The sequence below is a fragment of the Dryobates pubescens genome, chromosome 6, assembly GCF_014839835.1.
Source record: "Dryobates pubescens isolate bDryPub1 chromosome 6, bDryPub1.pri, whole genome shotgun sequence".
Lineage (NCBI taxonomy): Eukaryota > Metazoa > Chordata > Aves > Piciformes > Picidae > Dryobates > Dryobates pubescens.
This window is the reverse complement of record NC_071617.1, coordinates 40,417,693-40,434,745: the sequence shown is the minus strand read 5'-3', so window position 1 is coordinate 40,434,745 and position 17,053 is coordinate 40,417,693. Positions and strand designations below refer to the sequence as shown.

The 17,053-nt window shown below is 40.6% G+C and overlaps 1 protein-coding gene across 1 annotated transcript in view; it reads right to left on the bottom strand.

The window, feature by feature from the left end:
- The window catches only part of LTBP1 (latent transforming growth factor beta binding protein 1), a 196,031-nt gene that overhangs the window by 138,112 nt on the left and 40,866 nt on the right, over nucleotides 1-17,053 (bottom strand). Inside the window, exon 4 of the mRNA XM_054162365.1 lies at nucleotides 12,216-12,391. Within this exon, the coding sequence (XP_054018340.1) occupies nucleotides 12,216-12,391 (176 nt within the window). The remainder of the gene's footprint in view (nucleotides 1-12,215; nucleotides 12,392-17,053) is intronic.

Genomic DNA, 17,053 nt, shown 5'->3' with positions numbered 1-17,053 from the left:
CACAGCACCTTAAAAAACACAGGCCTGCATATAAAGAAATAAAAGAGTACCCATGAAAAAAAAAATTATATTCAACTTTTCAGGGAAGTTAGTCTAAAAAACAACATAAAGTAAGCCCTACTAAATTCAAATGATTATTCAGCAATGCTTGTGCCATAAAACAAAGTCAATGCTCACAGATATTCCTGGTTTACTATTTGCATAAAACTCGAAATATGACAGCTTCATATTCTTTTGTCATGGGAAGATTTTCTCTACCTCAGATTTATGAAAGCTATAATTGCCTAGCATTCCACAGCTTTTAACTTCTTCAGTTCTTTTGGAGAAATTTAGGAAGAATGCAAAGCGAATAATAGCCTCAGAGCTGAAAATGGACCAGTGTATGAGGAGGTGATTCAAGGCAGAGACATTATCTTCATCCTTCTCCGTAACTGTACCTAAGTAGACAGTACTATCCCCATCCATCCTAAGGTTTAAGGGACCCTAACAGAATTAATTTGAGAATACACCACGAAGCCTTCTCCTGAAAGGCAGAAACTCTGCAAGATTAGACTCTGGGACTTCCTTGAATCCTCTTCCTTTATGCTCTTTTACCACCCCCCTCACCCCCCCCCTTTTCTCCAAAGAGGGTATGATTAATTACAAATAAGAAACTATATCCTTCAATACTCTTAGCTGTTTTAGCAGTATTAATGTTAAATGTCACAGTTTTGAGTCAAGAGAAAAAAATCATTACTGGTATGGCCTTGACCTCTTTTGGTTTTGAGCTAGTTCATATTAAAGGAAGACAGTGCATTAAGGTAGCACACATTATTTTCCTCTTTAAACTTCAGAAGCTATACTGATCATGCTACAGTGACATAGCCATGAAAGATCTGCAACTTAGATTATCTCACATACATTTCTGGGGGAAAAAAAAATGATAGTGCTATTGCAACACACCTGGAATTTATTTTTAATATGTACACAAAAATATATCATAAACTCTTCAAAATTAATGTTAAGTATGTGGAAATTAAACACTGACTGAAGAAACACAACTGTGAGACAAGACAGATAAATGAACCTAATATTACAAACACCAAATAAATACCAAAGGTACCAAGAAAATGGCAGTTCTAGAGATAAACTCATATTGTCTTATCTTTATTAGGACAACAATCTGAATTACTAATACTGGCTAAAGCTTCATCCCTGAGCTAGGCAACAAATTCATGAAGAGGCTCAGCCAACCACACCACGATCCTGCCTCATAATTCAGGCGTACACCTAAGATCTCTGATGTACATTTGTCAGAGAGATCAGTGGAAGAACATACTCATAATTTCCAAAATCTGTTAAACTCCTGAGCCAGATTTTAAAAAGAAAGATGCCTGGGTAAAGTGCTGAGATTTTACTTGCAAACTAGCAACACATGTATGAGAGTCTCTTTCCATCTCTGTAAGTCACTATGATAGAGTATTACAAACACAGCAAGCTCCTGCTGTGATAAATTTCCGATTTAGCAACAACTGCTGGTAAAATGGAAAATATAAGCAAGAGGATTTCTTCATACAATCCCTTCTGCCCCCACTGTCCATTATGATAAACTGATGATTTTAAATTTTTTCTGCATTAGAAAAGAAGGTGATGAGTTAAGATAGGCAGCAGGTTTTAGGTACAGGTGATCACAACTGTTCACATAGCCATGTCTCAGCAGAGTTGTGTAAGAGCAAGCATTCCACCTCGACCTCCTCAGTCCCTTTGTAATACTACTCAGGCCTTTGTTTCTTTCTAGAAGGATTTCTATAAGCATATCTTTTTCTTGTTTTCATGCCTGCTTGTACAGGCCCAGAATTCTGCAAAGACTTAACTAGACAATATTCAATAGTTAGAGTAGGTCTCAGAAAATTTGTGACATGCCCCTGTTTTGTGGGAAGTTAATAGACTACCAACATGAGTGAAAGCAAAACTGGTGTTTGGTTTAAAAATGACTACATTGTACTGCCTCACAGGTCAGGTGGGTTGAAGAGAAGAAAACACTTTAATATGTTGAACAAATATTGTATTACTGTGTGTATGATATTTTTGTGCTTCCAGTGACCTAATCAAAACTATTCACAATAAAAATGACATCTTATCTGTTAGAGCTTACACATAATTCTACCATAATCCTTGCATAAAACTTCTTTCTGACTTTACTTTTAGATGGATTGTGTTTGGATGTTGGTTGGTAGTACCTTCACATATGGCAAATATCCTGAGACTAATCTCCTGAGGAAATAGAATTAAGCAAACTGTACCATTGGTACCTCCAAGAATGATAGATACTCTTGTTTTCATGACACTTACTCCTGCACTGAACCCAGTATGTTTTCATATGTGTATCTCCACAGAATGTCATCAGACCTGGAGACCCCGTCTTAAAATTACATTCTTCTCCTAACAACAACAGACTACCTTAGACAATGTCATGTTTTTTAATTACAACCATAATGCACAAGAACTTTGGAATGAAAATCTTTCTCAAATCAAAGTCAACAAGCTTTTAAACAGCAAATAGATTTCACATTTTAATTTCTCAGACAACCAACTCTTTTTTTTTTTTTTTTTGCTTTTTTTCTTAATTAAATGCTGACAGGAAAAAAAAGAAGGAAGGAAGGAAATTACTTATTTCCTAAAACAGGTGTCTCCTAGTTACCTCATCAGTCCACCTGGTTTACTCCTTACTACTGGATATGCTTGTTCAGCCAAAAGGAAAGCTGACACTGCATTTACTGGTTGATAGTAGGCTGAACATGAGCCAGCAGTGTGCCCAGGTGGCCAAGAAGGTGAGTGGCATCCTGGCCTGCATCAGGAACAGTGTGGCCAGCAGGAGCAGGGAAGTCATTCTGGCCCTGTACTCAGCACTGGTTAGGCCACACCTTGACTACTGCATCCAGTTCTGGGCCCCTCAGTTTAGGAAAGATGTTGACTTGCTGGAACATGTCCAGAAAAGGGCAACCAAGCTGGTGAAGGGTTTGGAGCACAAGCCCTATGAGGAGAGGCTAACAGAGCTGGGGTTGCTTAGCCTGGAGGAGAGAAAGCTCAGAGGAGACTTTATTGCTCTCTACAACTGCGTAGAGGGAGGTTGTAACCAGGTGGGGACTGGTGTCTTCTCCCAGGCAACCAGCACCTGAACAAGAGGACACAGTCTCAAGCTGCACCAGGGGAGGTTTAGTCTGGATGTTAGGAAGAAGTCCTTCATAGAAAGAGTGAGTTGCCATTGGAATGGGCTGCCCAGGGAGGTGATGGAGTCACCATCATTGGAGGTGTTTAGGAAGAGACTGGATGGGGTGCTTGGTGCCATGGTTTAGTTGATTAGATAGTGTTGGATGATAAGTTGGACTCAGTGATCTCAAAGGTCTTTTCAACCTGGTTAATTCTATTCTATTCTAAAAATCAACCACACAAGTAAAATAGCTAAGCTTTTAGAACTATTGTGGAATGACTTTTTTCACTTTTGACAATATATGAGGAAGTTCTGTCTTATCACCACTTGGTCATAAATTTAGAAAAAAACAAAACCCCAAAATCTTGTTCCCAAAGATAAAAACAAATTGAAATTTAGCTATCATATGTCTTAGGTATATCTCAACATCTGGAAGAGTTAATAATGCTAGGGAGAAGAAAAAAAATAGTAAGATAAGAGCAATAAAGAGACACTAGACTCATATATAGACAACAGGCTGATCTTCCCTAAATTTCAGATATGTTGAGAGAATACAACCCTTGGCTCAGCATAGAAAGGAATACAAAAAGATTCTGAGATGTGATCTGTTCCCTTCTCTCTTCTTTTTCTTAACACAGGGTAAAAGTACAGCAGTACATAAAAAGTTTGCACATCCTATTCTCAAAACTCGTTACACAGATTCCACATCCCACCCTAAGGAGGGTATTCCAGTGCTTCAGTCTCTCGTTATAAAGGTATTCCTAATGCCTAACCCACACCCCCTGTTTCAGTTCAAGTTTATTGTTGTTCTGCCTTACTGGCGGCAAACTCTGACAAAACCTTACTCTTCTGTGGATCGGTTTCTAACATACTTGAAGACTGCTACAGTGAACATCCCTTGGTCTCGCTTTCTCCAGACCAAAGCCTATTTTCAGTTTAACAGGCCATACTCTGCAGACCTCCATTGTTTGTTTTGCTTTTGATATCACTTACTTGGTCCTCATCTTTCTTCAAATATGCTGTCCAAGACTTGACAATACTGCAGTCGAGGTCTGACCAGCGCTGACCAGTGGTGTGGTGGGTTGAAATTTGCCCCAACATTAACTTTGCCAGACCAGCTCAGTTGGAAGCAAATGAAAGCTGTATTTACAGCCAAAACTACAATCTACAATAGAATGCAATGAATATGTACAAAATATACAGTATTTAGAATATCTTACTGATATTTACAATTAACAAACAACACAAGAATCCCCCTGGTTAGAGACCAGGGAAGCTGTCTCTCTGCCCACCCACCCCCTGTCCAAAGGGAGAAAGGAGCAGAAAAAAAGTAGCTGTTAGACTTAACCAAAACAATGCAGCCAAGGTCAAGCAGAAGCAGATTACTATCCCTCTGGAGCAACAAAGTGAGAAGAGACGAGAAACCTCCACAATTGTTTCGGTACAACCTGTCTTATGGTAGATATCTCTCCAATGAAATTGTTTAGAATCATCTCTATTTTCTTTTTCACACCCAATAGTGATTTATTTACATTTTTCTACCTTTCTGATCAAAATCTGTTAAAAATTTCAAAGGCATAGCCTAAAATTACCACATGTGGAGAACAGCATAATTACTTAACACAGCTTATGCAAAATGCTTATGGGAGTATATTTTTTTTTTTCTCCTGGAATAGTTCATTAATAATGTCTCATGCTCTGAACCAGTCTACAGGCTAGGGCAAAAGGGCACAGATCTCCCAAATCCCCTTTCTGTACTGTTGTTACAGATGTCATCCCAGTAAAGTAATGTGGAACATACCCTACACAACTTCAGCAGAACTGAACTGAGCCCTTACTCTGCTCTGAGCATGGGAGTAAAACCTTCTGAATTCAGACCTCATTCAAACCTCATCCATTTGAAGATTATGCAGAATAGAAGCGTTATTCTTTCTGTAACAGTCACAAGCACAAACAAGTCTGGAAACCACATGGATTTAAAAAGGCAAGGCACAGCCACTGGGTAATTTCGGTTTTGTCTTCAGTATAGAATGCCTATTTTCAGATAGGGCAATGCACCTTTGCTCTTTCCAGAAATTTGTTACAGTACATTTAGACACCTGCCACCTGGTTCCCTTCACCAAGCATTGGTAAAAATTAGACATGGCAGCGAAACTAAAAATAAGATGACACAGCTCTATTTAATCCAAGATCCAGTGCCTCACCTGATGCTTAAAAGTATCTGTACCCAGTCCTGCATGAGGTGAGGTATAGCTGTGCATACTCACACAGTCAAATATTTTGAAGAAGGCAGTGTATCATGCTGCACTTTTTTACCCTCTGGACAGTTATAGCTACATATTACTTACATGTAATTAACTCCAGCACTCTCTCTATTTCTGTAACTCCTTATTTTAGTTGCATTTATATGATCTGGCAGGTATTTCATTAGCTAATACAGCTTAACCTTTGATATTTTGTCACTTTCAAGTACTCAGTTATATCGCCTTTGTGAAAACCAGCAGGGCTTTCAAAGAGCAAAACATGATCCAGCTGCTTGCCTCCAACACTGAGCAGTGATCTCCCCAGCTGGTCTTTGTGGCCATTCTTATTGCCACCATCGCTATTACACACACTTCTGTATACACCTATTTCTGATTAGCCATGTCATTACATCTTCACATCACTTCCTCCTCCTGTCTTGTTTAGATGCTCCTATCACAATCATCTTCTGCTTGCTTCTAAAGCATCCTTGACAGACAGGCAAGTAAATCATTGACAAGATTTGATGCACCCAAGGTAAGGAAGAAGATACCTGAAAAAGGTGACTGGAAAATCCTTTTCCCTTCCTGATTATCACAGAAATACAATTTCTTCCTTGCTTCCTGTCACAGCAGAGAGAAGAAGGAGAATTTCTGCTGTTTCCATCACCGTCATTCTCATTATGCGCACAACCCCACATCTCCCCCCCCCCCCCCAAAAAAAACCACACCCAAACAAACCCAAAACCAACAAACCACACCTGAAATAACAAAGTCTTTAGTCAGTTCTAGGAGAGGCAAGTAAACCACTACACAGTTCTATTAATCTCAGTTTAAGAAAGAGAGGAAGGTTAACAGTATATTGTTTGAAGTAATTTTACTACAGCAAAACTTGCTGTCTGTTGCTGTCTACACCACAGGTTTCTGTTTTCTTCTCTATGGATGGCTGTCACTTGAAGTATCAAAAGGAACAAGATACTCATAACTGTATCTACATGTCCCCCACAGAAGCCGGAGCCTTTTGCTGATAAAGTCTCCTACTCACACAGCCTCTTTACAGTAAGTCAGAGAAATTCACAGTAATTACATTAATTTTTGTCCTGTGCAAGTGCATAACAAATTCACACAGATTCAAAATCTGAGATCTGTCAAGCAGGCTTAATGAATCAGCTTTTGTCTTCCTTTTTTACCATTACAAAGATTCTCCACATGCAATCCTCAGGCAATGGACATCCTACTTTGAATTATACTTCCATGTTAAAGCAATTAAGACCTTAAGACCTGCTCTCAACAGTTGATCAAGAAAAATATAATTACCATTTCCCTTTGCACAGTTCAGAATGTTCCAGAACAATATATAAATTTAAAAAAAAAAAAAGAGAGAGACTGCAGTGTTGAGATGTCTGATGGAATAGCCTCTGCTTTATTCAGTTAAATTTATTTAGGCATAATTATTTTAATCTGTTTTCACTTTTACTTTAAAGGTATTACATGTAGACTAGAGTCACAAATGGATGAGATGTTAAAAACCCTAAATTTTACCCTTGAGTTGTACCCTCAATCAGCCCTAGGTCTCTTGTACAAGAGATGAGTAAAGTTCATTGCATGGAGCAAGCAGACTAACCAGCACATTGAAGAGGAATGTGCCCAACCCATTAAACAGGAAACACTGAGGACATGAGATTGCTTAGTTCAAATCCTTTTAGGGATCAGACACATTTCTTTGAAGAACTAGGCAATTCTTTGCTATACAGCTGGGTTCCAAATTCCATCATGACCATACTGCAGTGCTCCTTACGGAGCTTAATCCTGCAGGAAAGTTTAACAAGCCTTAGCTGTCTGCCTGTCTATCCTTAGAAGTGCAGTCAAGTGCTTCAGCTGCAGGTCTAGATAGGAATTAAGCAAAATGTTAGCACCCAGATGGCTTTCCTTCTTCAAAGATAATCACTTCTAAAACAGAAATTCAAGCTCTTCAGGAGCCTTGTGCTTTGAAGTTCATACCCATGATTTAGGTTTGGGGTTGGAGACAGCTCCAGCTCTAAGCAACCCAGCATAGGTTTTGGGACCACAAGCCTTTTCAAACTTCCATTCCAGTTATCCAGATTCTTTGGTACTTAAAGCAGATCTGAACTTGAGGGACAAGGGAACAAAAGGCAAAAAAGTCACCTTTCGATACAGACATATATCTAGGACAGAAAGTTATTCTACAGTGTTCATCTCACCTATAATTAAGCAGGAATGGCTTCACAGCCCACACAGTTTTCCACTCATGAAGGCTACCACAGGGACTATTGCAGGAACTGCACACCCCAGTAGTGAAGTCAGTATCTTCACACACAGACTTATATACACAAACTCAGGTGGGCACAGATGAACATGCATTATTAGTCATTGACATTTTATCATTACCAGATAACTACAATCAGTACTGCCCACTTTATCAATAGGACTCTTTGAGGCATGTCTCACCTAGGCCTTCATACTCCAGGAATGAGACTCAGTCCCACTTGATTTCATTCATCTGAAATTATGCATTTTGCCCAAGATAATTATCTGACTCCTTTTACAATCATGAGAACAGATTTTACCAAGCCTTATGACACTATTACAAGTCTTAAGTTGGAAGAGTATTACTTCAGAAAATAAATTCTTGAGGTAGACAGTTTCCCACTCCAAGCATACACAACTCCCCTTATATGAGAAAACAAGTCTAAGGTGCGACACTAAAAATGTTTACCATTTCCAGGAAGAACAAGGAATAAAAACTAAATTAATACTACCTTGCTAACTATACCCATTCAACAATCCACTTCCTGAAAGGAAGCAACTGAAACACACTAAGGAAGTCAACAAACTGTAAACAGTGCTAATGGACAGCAAGTAATGGAATTAAGTTATAAATGAACAGAGCCCACTCCACATGCTGAATCACTACTCAACTCTCCCAGCAATGCATAAAGTCAAGGTCTTTTTTTCCCCTGATTTTCTGAAGGGGGAGGAAATGATGGAAATAAGGATGTCACCAATTCTGAAGTCTCAGTTTCACTGGGTATGAGAGAATAGAATAGAATAGAATAGACCAGACCAGATCAGGTTGGAAAAGACCTCTGAGATCACTGAGTCCAACCTATCATCCAACACTATCTAATCAACTAAACCATGGCACCAAGCACCCCATCCAGTCTCTTCCTAAACACCTCCAATGATGGTGACTCCATCACCTCCCTGGGCAGCCCAGTTCAATGGCAAACAACTCTTTCTATGAAGAACTTCTTCCTAACATCTAGCCTAAACCTTCCCTGGTGCATCTTGAGACTGTGTCCTCTTGTTCTGGTGCTGGTTGCCTGGGAGAAGAGACCAGCCCCCAACTGGCTACAGCCTCCCTCCAGGTAGTTGAAGACAGCAATAAGGTCTCCTCTAAGCCTCCTCTTCTCCAGGCTAAGCAACTTCTTCTTGCAGTACTTTTTTTGGTCAATAATTTTGCTTTCCTTTTGGCACGGACGACAGTACTGACATCAGAGAAGAACACTTTCACATCTTTCACAAGTAGAACCACATTTGGCTACTTGCAACAGTCAGAATGAAATGTTGATATTGAAGACTTGTATCACAGCAACTCTGGAGTTAGCCTGGCTAAAGGCCTTTTAATGTTTAATTGTGTGGATTCAATTGGACTCTATATTCAGCTAAATTACTATTTTTCAAACACGTCATAGAGGTTTTCCCCTGCAGAGTTTTCTGGAAAGCCTCTTCTCTTTCACTTCTTGAGAAATCTTTGTGTTTGGAGCCAATTCTCTTTCATCATAGCAGTTGAAATGCATTTGTCTCAGTTTTTGTTTTCCCCTAGCTATAACACATTTTGAACTGATTTTGATTCTGTTTGCCAGATTACCAATCTGTTTTTCCAACATTTTCCCCTCACACTGCTGTTTATCAGTCTTGGCCTCCACATTTTAAGGTACAGAGAGGTCATCATTCATTTTTTGGGTCAATGAAACATTTAAATTAGTTCCCATAAAAGTATCAGCAGCCTTTACCTGTCATGCAGATACACAATTATTAGTGACCTCAGGGCCATAACGTCTTTTGAGACAAAGAGGAAAATACAGTGCTTTTTGGGGGCACAGATTTACTGACCTTCCCAGTTGTGAGGTCTTTATGGATATACAAACAATCACAAAAACAGCTTGGAAAGAGTATTGTTAAAGTGCCTGCAGCTATAGTATATTGACAGAATCAGTTTGTATTTATACAGAGTTGTACCGTCTCCAAGGGTTTCAAAGAACTCCATAATCTTGTACAATTGCTAAACAAAACAAGAAACACACAAACACCCACACCCCCATTAAAAAAAAACACAAAAACATCAAAGCAACTATGTTGATTTGTTAAACTTACTTTTTTTCAGAATTTGTCATTCTACTTCTTAAAGAAAAAGCAAAATAAATGTGCCAGATGATTTCATAGAGTTAACTGCATTAATGTGACTCTAGTTAAGGCACTTAATTTATATTTGCAATGTAGCTTCTTGTTTTCAAGTCCCACTGGAACCAAATGCAAAGTTTAAATGGCTGTTATGAACTACTATGTCTTTCAACAGCAGTATAGGTAATACTCTTCAATGGGAGAGAGGAAAAGGATGAGGCTTTAACAAAATTGCTCAAGTTCTAATAAATCAGAAAAGCCACGCTGTTGTTTGACCTGAGTGCTGACTGCACCAAAACTTTTCTTAAATGTCTTTGAATGTCCCTGGAAAGTTCCCTTCACCTCTTGATGAGGAGAAAAGGCTTTAAACACACATGCAAGTGTTTTGCATTTAAGGGAAAAAAAAAAAAGGCCCTGACATTCATATACTTACCCAATTCTCCTCTTTGAATTTGATTACATACCACCTCAGGAACATGACATGAATGTCAGTTCCCACAAGTGACTGAAGTGAACATGACTCTACACTCCCTGTAAATAGACTGTGTTGTGATTTTTCAATTATTTCCACTTGTTAGCCATCTAAATGTTAATTCTCTTTTTACCCAACTCATTCTGCTGGCTATACCTTGTTTAATCAGAATACAGCCTTAACATCACTCCCCAACCTCTGAACTGAGTCCAGGGGCCTGAGATTTAACACATCTAAGTGCTGGGTTCTACACATTGGCCACAGCAACCCCATGCAGTGCTACAGGCAGGGGTCAGAGTGGCTGGAGAGCGGCCAGGCAGAAAGGGACCTGGGGGGTGCTGGTTGATAGTAGGCTGAACATAGGATAACTTTGTTATTATAAAGACAGACTTTATCTACTGCACACAATGCCATTGCAGCTGTAGTAAGCTACTCTATGCCTACTCGAGTCTTCCTTTTGCTTTTAGAGCAATCTTGGTCACCTCAGCCACTACTAATACATTTTCACAAAGCCCCTTTAAGGGAAGTGGTAGCCCAGTGCCAAAGTGTCCTGCACATGTGGGCAACAAGTTCTAACAACACTGGACAACTGATTTCAAAAGCATGAATTTCTTTTTTTCAGTCAAAACCACTAAAAACTATCAAGTAGCTATCTCAGGCTGAAAAATATGGCATATATTTAAATGGATTTTCTGAAAAATTATTTAACACCAGAAGTGGATAGAGTGAAACTAAGAACTCCCTAACTTTTGTTGCCCTAATAATTCTCACAATACCTGTGTTGAAAGGAATTCCAGAAAAAAAATCAGTGTCTTTAATACTATTTCAAGCATGGGGTTTTGGTTTGGTTTTTAAAAATAAGACTTCTTCAAAACCAGTATAAACAGTTCTAACAGTCTCCTTCATTAAGCACAATGAATTAGCATTACAGATTTAGCACTGAACAACTCAAAAGTTACATTCAAGCTTTATGACTGATTTTGCTGGCTGGTCTCCAGAGAAGGCTTATGGTCCACAGCACAAAAGATCAAAATGTTTGATACTAGAAATGGCTACTGGCAGGTAAATGCATTTCACGGTGACTTTATATGCTATTACTGTAACCCAAATGGCTTACTGAATTTTCAAGCTCTGTTGATGTGATGTTACTTACACTTCAGGGAAAGGAAGCAGAGGGTTGCATTTCAGTATAAACAGACAGACCATAAAGATGCGCAGTGCAGAAATTCAGGGATGTTCACACAAACCATATCTCCAAATCAAGCCAGCAGACTCTCTGAAACATCTAACCCATAATCCTCTACAATCTTCATCTTTTAAGACAAACTTTTGGGGGGGGCATGAACCCAGGCTACAAACTGGACACCTACACACCCCTTTTTAATAAACATGAGGCAGAAACTCTCACGCAGCCTTCACAGTGTGCAGAAGGTCATAAACAGATAAATTAAATATAGAGAAAAAGGGTCACCAATGAGACCACAATCCTGGACTTCAGCTTTCCAATAAGGGTACCCATCATATTGAATGAAAGGTACTGTCATCTTATACTGGCTGCACTCACAGTTAAGCCTACTCAAGCAAGTGTTCACAAAGCACCTTCTATCTGAAGGAAAAACTATCATCCAAAAACAGCATTATGAGATTCCAGCAGCCAATTCAATTTTTTTTCTTCATCCAGGAAGTCTATTTTGCCTCTCAACAGGACACAGAATGTTGGCACATTTGCTAATCTAAGAATTTTCTCACATTTAATTCTTTGAACCTCTTTCTTGAAGTGTTAATGGCAATTCAGGTGAACGAAAGACATTTTCAATCTTAAAAAATGGGGGAGGGACTTTGGGGGGAGAAGAAGAGAAGGGAGCAGGCTTTTTGCAGTTGTACTCACATTGAAAAGGTGATGCAAGTTGGTCCTGGCCCAGTCTCAGTGGTAATGAGCCCTCAGTGGACTGTTCTCCCGCAAGCACTTTTTTCACTGGGTAATATTTGGGTTTGATCACATATTCCTGTGTTTGGCCATGATGAAGATTCATCATTAGTGTCTGTGATGAAAGGGGTATCATCCTGTTTTAGGAAGGAAAAAAAAAATAACAGAATGAGGTAACAGTAACTTAGACTCAGAAACTATTGGCTGAAAAAAGACAGACAAATTCATCTGTACCTCAAAAATTCTCAAAGCAGTTTGGGAAACTTACTAGCCTACAGTTAAGTACCTGATATTCCATATATTCTGCATTTTTGTTGTCTTGTTAGCTCAGCAAACACCTTACAAATACTAGAGGGACAAATAAAGACTACACTTCCTTTTTTGACACAGCAAGAGAAAAGTCATGGACAGCTCAGAAAACAGGGAGGAATGGGAAAAGGTCCTCAAAATCCTGAGTTGTTGTCCAACTTCATTAACACGGAGAGCTTTCAGACTGGTCAAAGAAGCAATGGTGCATTCAAACCTCTCTCTAAAAGCTGTCATTCAACACTAGGTATGTTAACCTAAGCCTAGCTGACTTGCCCCCTCTGATCCCAGAAACTCTTTTCTCTTCCTCACCATAATGCTCTAAGCCATAGAGCACAACACTGTTCCTCTTCCCTTTTTCAGTCTGCCTCCCATCTCACCAGAAAGTCTGTTTCCCAGCTCCCCATTACCTTCCCCATCCACTTGCTCTTTGCCTGCACTATTGAACATCTCTAACAAAAGACTCATAACCATATGGCTTCCCATTAGCAGCAAAACTATTTTCCCATCCTGTTAAACAAGCGGATTCCTTCAAGCTCACCCATTCTCATTGCCAGCCAATCACAGTTCCTTACTTGTACTGTTAGGCTCCTCCCTAAGACCTCAGGCTCTCACTGCACAAGACCTTGTGAGGTTTCATGAGAAATTCCCTTCTCCTCTCAAAAAATGTTTTATTTAGCCACCAACACCAGAATAAACAAGCAAGGGAGAAAATCATGCAGCTCTTAGCCACATGCAATCAAACTGCAAGCCACTATGAGGCTCTGAGCTTGCAGGGTTCTACTGCCTAGCAAGTAGCAGCATATCTTCAAGTAACAAACCTACTGATAGCAAGGCTTCAAGAAGGTGCAGCAAGTGTAGATCACAGTGTACAGATATGCATTCCTCAAAGAGTAGCATCAATTACTAATCTAGTAACAGTGGCTACTAGGACTACATTGTCCTTTGCTCAAATGAAGGAATAGAGTGGCATGCTGTAAGCCTCATTCACTTTCTTCTCAACTAAGGGTCTGTGCTAAGTTCAGTCTGCACAAGTAGAAAAGAAAGTTACAGGCTTTGTAATAACCACTCCTCAAAAAGCCACAGTTCAGGGTAAAAAACTGTCCTCTGAGAATAAGTTATGTACCCTGTATCACAGAGGACAGCTGAGCAGCACTTCCCCGCAGTGGTGAGACTGGAGAGTTACAGCTGAGTAAGAGGTCACATTGTTTTCTGACATGTAGAGCCAGAGCCAGAACCAGCTGCTGTCTCCAAAGCAATACCTGATTCCTTAGTCATGTTATTCGAGGATGCTTAGTAACTGCTGGATTTGTGGTTAGAACAGACAATGGGGTTTTGTTCTATACAACAAATGCTTGCTAACTTGGATCTGTTTGAGAGAAAGTGCTTTCATTAGAGACATTACATGACTCTTACACACAAGATAAACCTAACTCCTCAAACTATCTTAAGTTTTTTCTAATACAGTGTTACAGTCTCATTATATTCATTAAAAGTCCTTAATCCAGATTAAGAGAAAATACTGTACATTCCACATTGTCTTAAGTTTCCTAGCAGCAGATCAAATAGAGGTTCAGGGACATTGGACCAATTGGTACTAGGACCGGTGCTGTATAATATCTTCATCAATGACATAAACAGTAAGATCGAGTGCACCCTCAGTGAGTTTGAGCAGGACACCAAGTGGAGTGGTGCAGTTGTCATGCTTCCAGAGAAACCTGGACAAGATGGAAAAGCATACCTGTGTGGTGAACCTCATAAGGTTCAGCAAGGTCAAGTGCAAGGCCTTGCACCTGGGTTAGAGCAATCCCTGGTATCAATACAGGCTGGGACATGAAAGGATTGAGAGCATCCTTAAGGAGGAAGACTTGGGGGGTACTGGTGGATGAAAGGCTGGGTGTGAGCCAGCAGTGTGTACTCACAGCCCTGAAGGCAAACCATATCCTGGGCTGCTGCAAAAGAATTGCATCGAGCAGGTTGAGAGAAGGCAAATCTGCCCCTTTACTCTGCTCTGATGAGGCCTCACCTCAAGTACTGTGTCCAGAGAAGGAACCCTCAACCCAAGAAGTACATTACCTTGATGAAGCAGGTCCAGAGGAGGGCCTGGAGGACTGGAGCACCTCTCCTATAAAGACTGATTGAGAGAATTGGGGTTGTTCAGCCTGGAGAAGAGAAGGCTCCAGAAAGACCTTATTGTGGCCTCTCTGTACTTAAAGGGGACCTATAAAAAAATGGGAACAATCATTTTGGCAGGGCCTTTTGTGATAGGACAAGGGGTAATGGTTTTAAACTAAAAGAGGGCAGATTTAGGACTACATTTAAGGAAGAAAGTTTTCAGAGTGAGGGTGGGGAAACAGTGGAACAAGCTGTCCAGAAAGGCCGAAGATGCCACATCCCTGGAAACGTTCGCAGTCAAGTTGGATGGGGCTCTGAGCAACCTGATCTAGCTAAAGATGTCCCTGCTTACTGCAGGGTGGGGTTGGACTAGATAACTTTAAAAGATCCCTTCCAAGCTGAAACATTCTGTGACTCTATGAAACACTAGGACATGATTTACTCAGAAGTACACAGGAAAGCTGAGATCTTTGGAAATTCACAGCTTTTAAAAGGAAACATCTTCACCTGATGTGCAAGTTGCTATTTGGTTTCAATATACAATAAATCAGTTATTCTATCAAGGTGCATGCTTACAATAGTTGCCTGAACCCAAAGTTTGGGATTTTCTAGACCCTTTTTCTTGCACATTTGTGCTCAGTTTTTATGGTCTTGGTGTATAACTAACCAACGATCTTGAGCACAGGTATAAAACTCCATGTTTTAAAGTTGCCTGGTATTGAGTGCCTGCTGCTGCATTGAATGTAAGCTAATTGACAGCAAGCTTTGGTCAGCCATCCAATCAGTTTCACTGGTCTTGCTCACCAGAAGTGCAGTTCCAGTAAAAGCTGATATGGTCAAACATAAAAGCATTTATTAAATCCTTCTGTTCTGACGGTTCTTTTGATACTCAAATTCTTCTCAACATAACCTCACTCTTGAAGGCATTAGCTTGTAATCAAAAGGACATTGTATGGCTGAGATGATGCACATTCCATTAGAATGGGAGCTATCGGTAGCAGTCACACAGCTCTATCAACAGCTAGGGTTACAGATGCCAGTGAAAGACCTGGGGTTTCTCTTCCTGGACCAGAACATAGCGGGTCCATCAGTGCTGAAGGACCTCCAAGTAAGAAAGTATGATTTCTAGTGGGCTCAGCAACAAAGTGAGGAGTTTGGGGTCTTTTCCCTTGTACTGATCGCTGTGAAATCTTCAGAACTATCCCTTCTGGTTGATCTCAGCAGAGAGCGAGCCTGAGCTCCAGAGAGAAGGCAAGTAATATATTAGCACTGAAACTGATTAATAAAAAATGGAATATGTCACAAGGAAATATTTTGGGTTTGGTGACAAGCATCACCCCAATCCCCACTGAGCTTTTAAAATTAGTTTAACAGCTCTATTACAAGGTATTCCTTTTTAAAAAGCAACAGATGTTGCTATGACTGTTGGTGATAGCTTGCCACATAAATCTCCTACCAGCTCAGAAGTATTACTGCTTCTTCCTTTTCCTGTAAGATGGCCTCTGCCAAATTCTGGAGCTCTGTCCAAGCCCTCATGCAGCTCCTGTCTCTGCATGGGGGCTCAGCTACTGTTCCACAGTTACATCACCTGTGCCAGGGACCACTGGCACAAAACAAAAGCCAAGCTTGCCACTATGCTCAGATACAGAATCAGAGAATCAACCAGGTTGGAAAAGACCTCAGAGATCATCAAGTCCAACCTGTTACCTAATACCTATCACCACCTGACAACTAAACCATGGCTTCAAGTGCCACATCCAATCCTTTTTTGAACACATCCAAGGACGATGACTCTACCACCTCCCTGGGCAGCCCATTCCAATGCCTAACAACTCTCTCTGTGAGGAACTTTCTCCTCACCTTGAGCCTAAACTTCCTCTGGCACAGCTTGAGACTGTGTTCTCTTGTTCTGGTGCTGGTTGCCTGGGAGAAGAGACCAACCCCCACCTGGCTACAACCTCCTTTCAGGGAGTTGTAGACAGCAATAAGATCTCCCCTGAGCCTCCTCCAGGCTAAACAATCCTAGTTCCCTCAACCTCTCCTCATAGGGCTTGTGCTGGAGACCTCTCCCCAGCCTCGTTGCCCTTCTCTGGACACGTTCAAGTATCTCAGTATCCTTCTTAAATTAAGGAGCCCAGAACTGGACACAGGACTCAAGGTGTGGCCTAACCAGTGCGGAGTACAGGGGCACAACGACTTCCCTGCTCCTGCTGGCCACACTGTTCCTGATCCAAGCCAGGATGCCATTGGCCTTCTTGGCCACCTGGGCACACTGCTGGCTCATGTTCAGCCAGCTGTCAACCAGTACCCCCAGGTACCTTTCTGCCTGGCTGCTCTCCAGCCACTCTGACCCCAGCCTCTAGCACTGCATGGGGTTG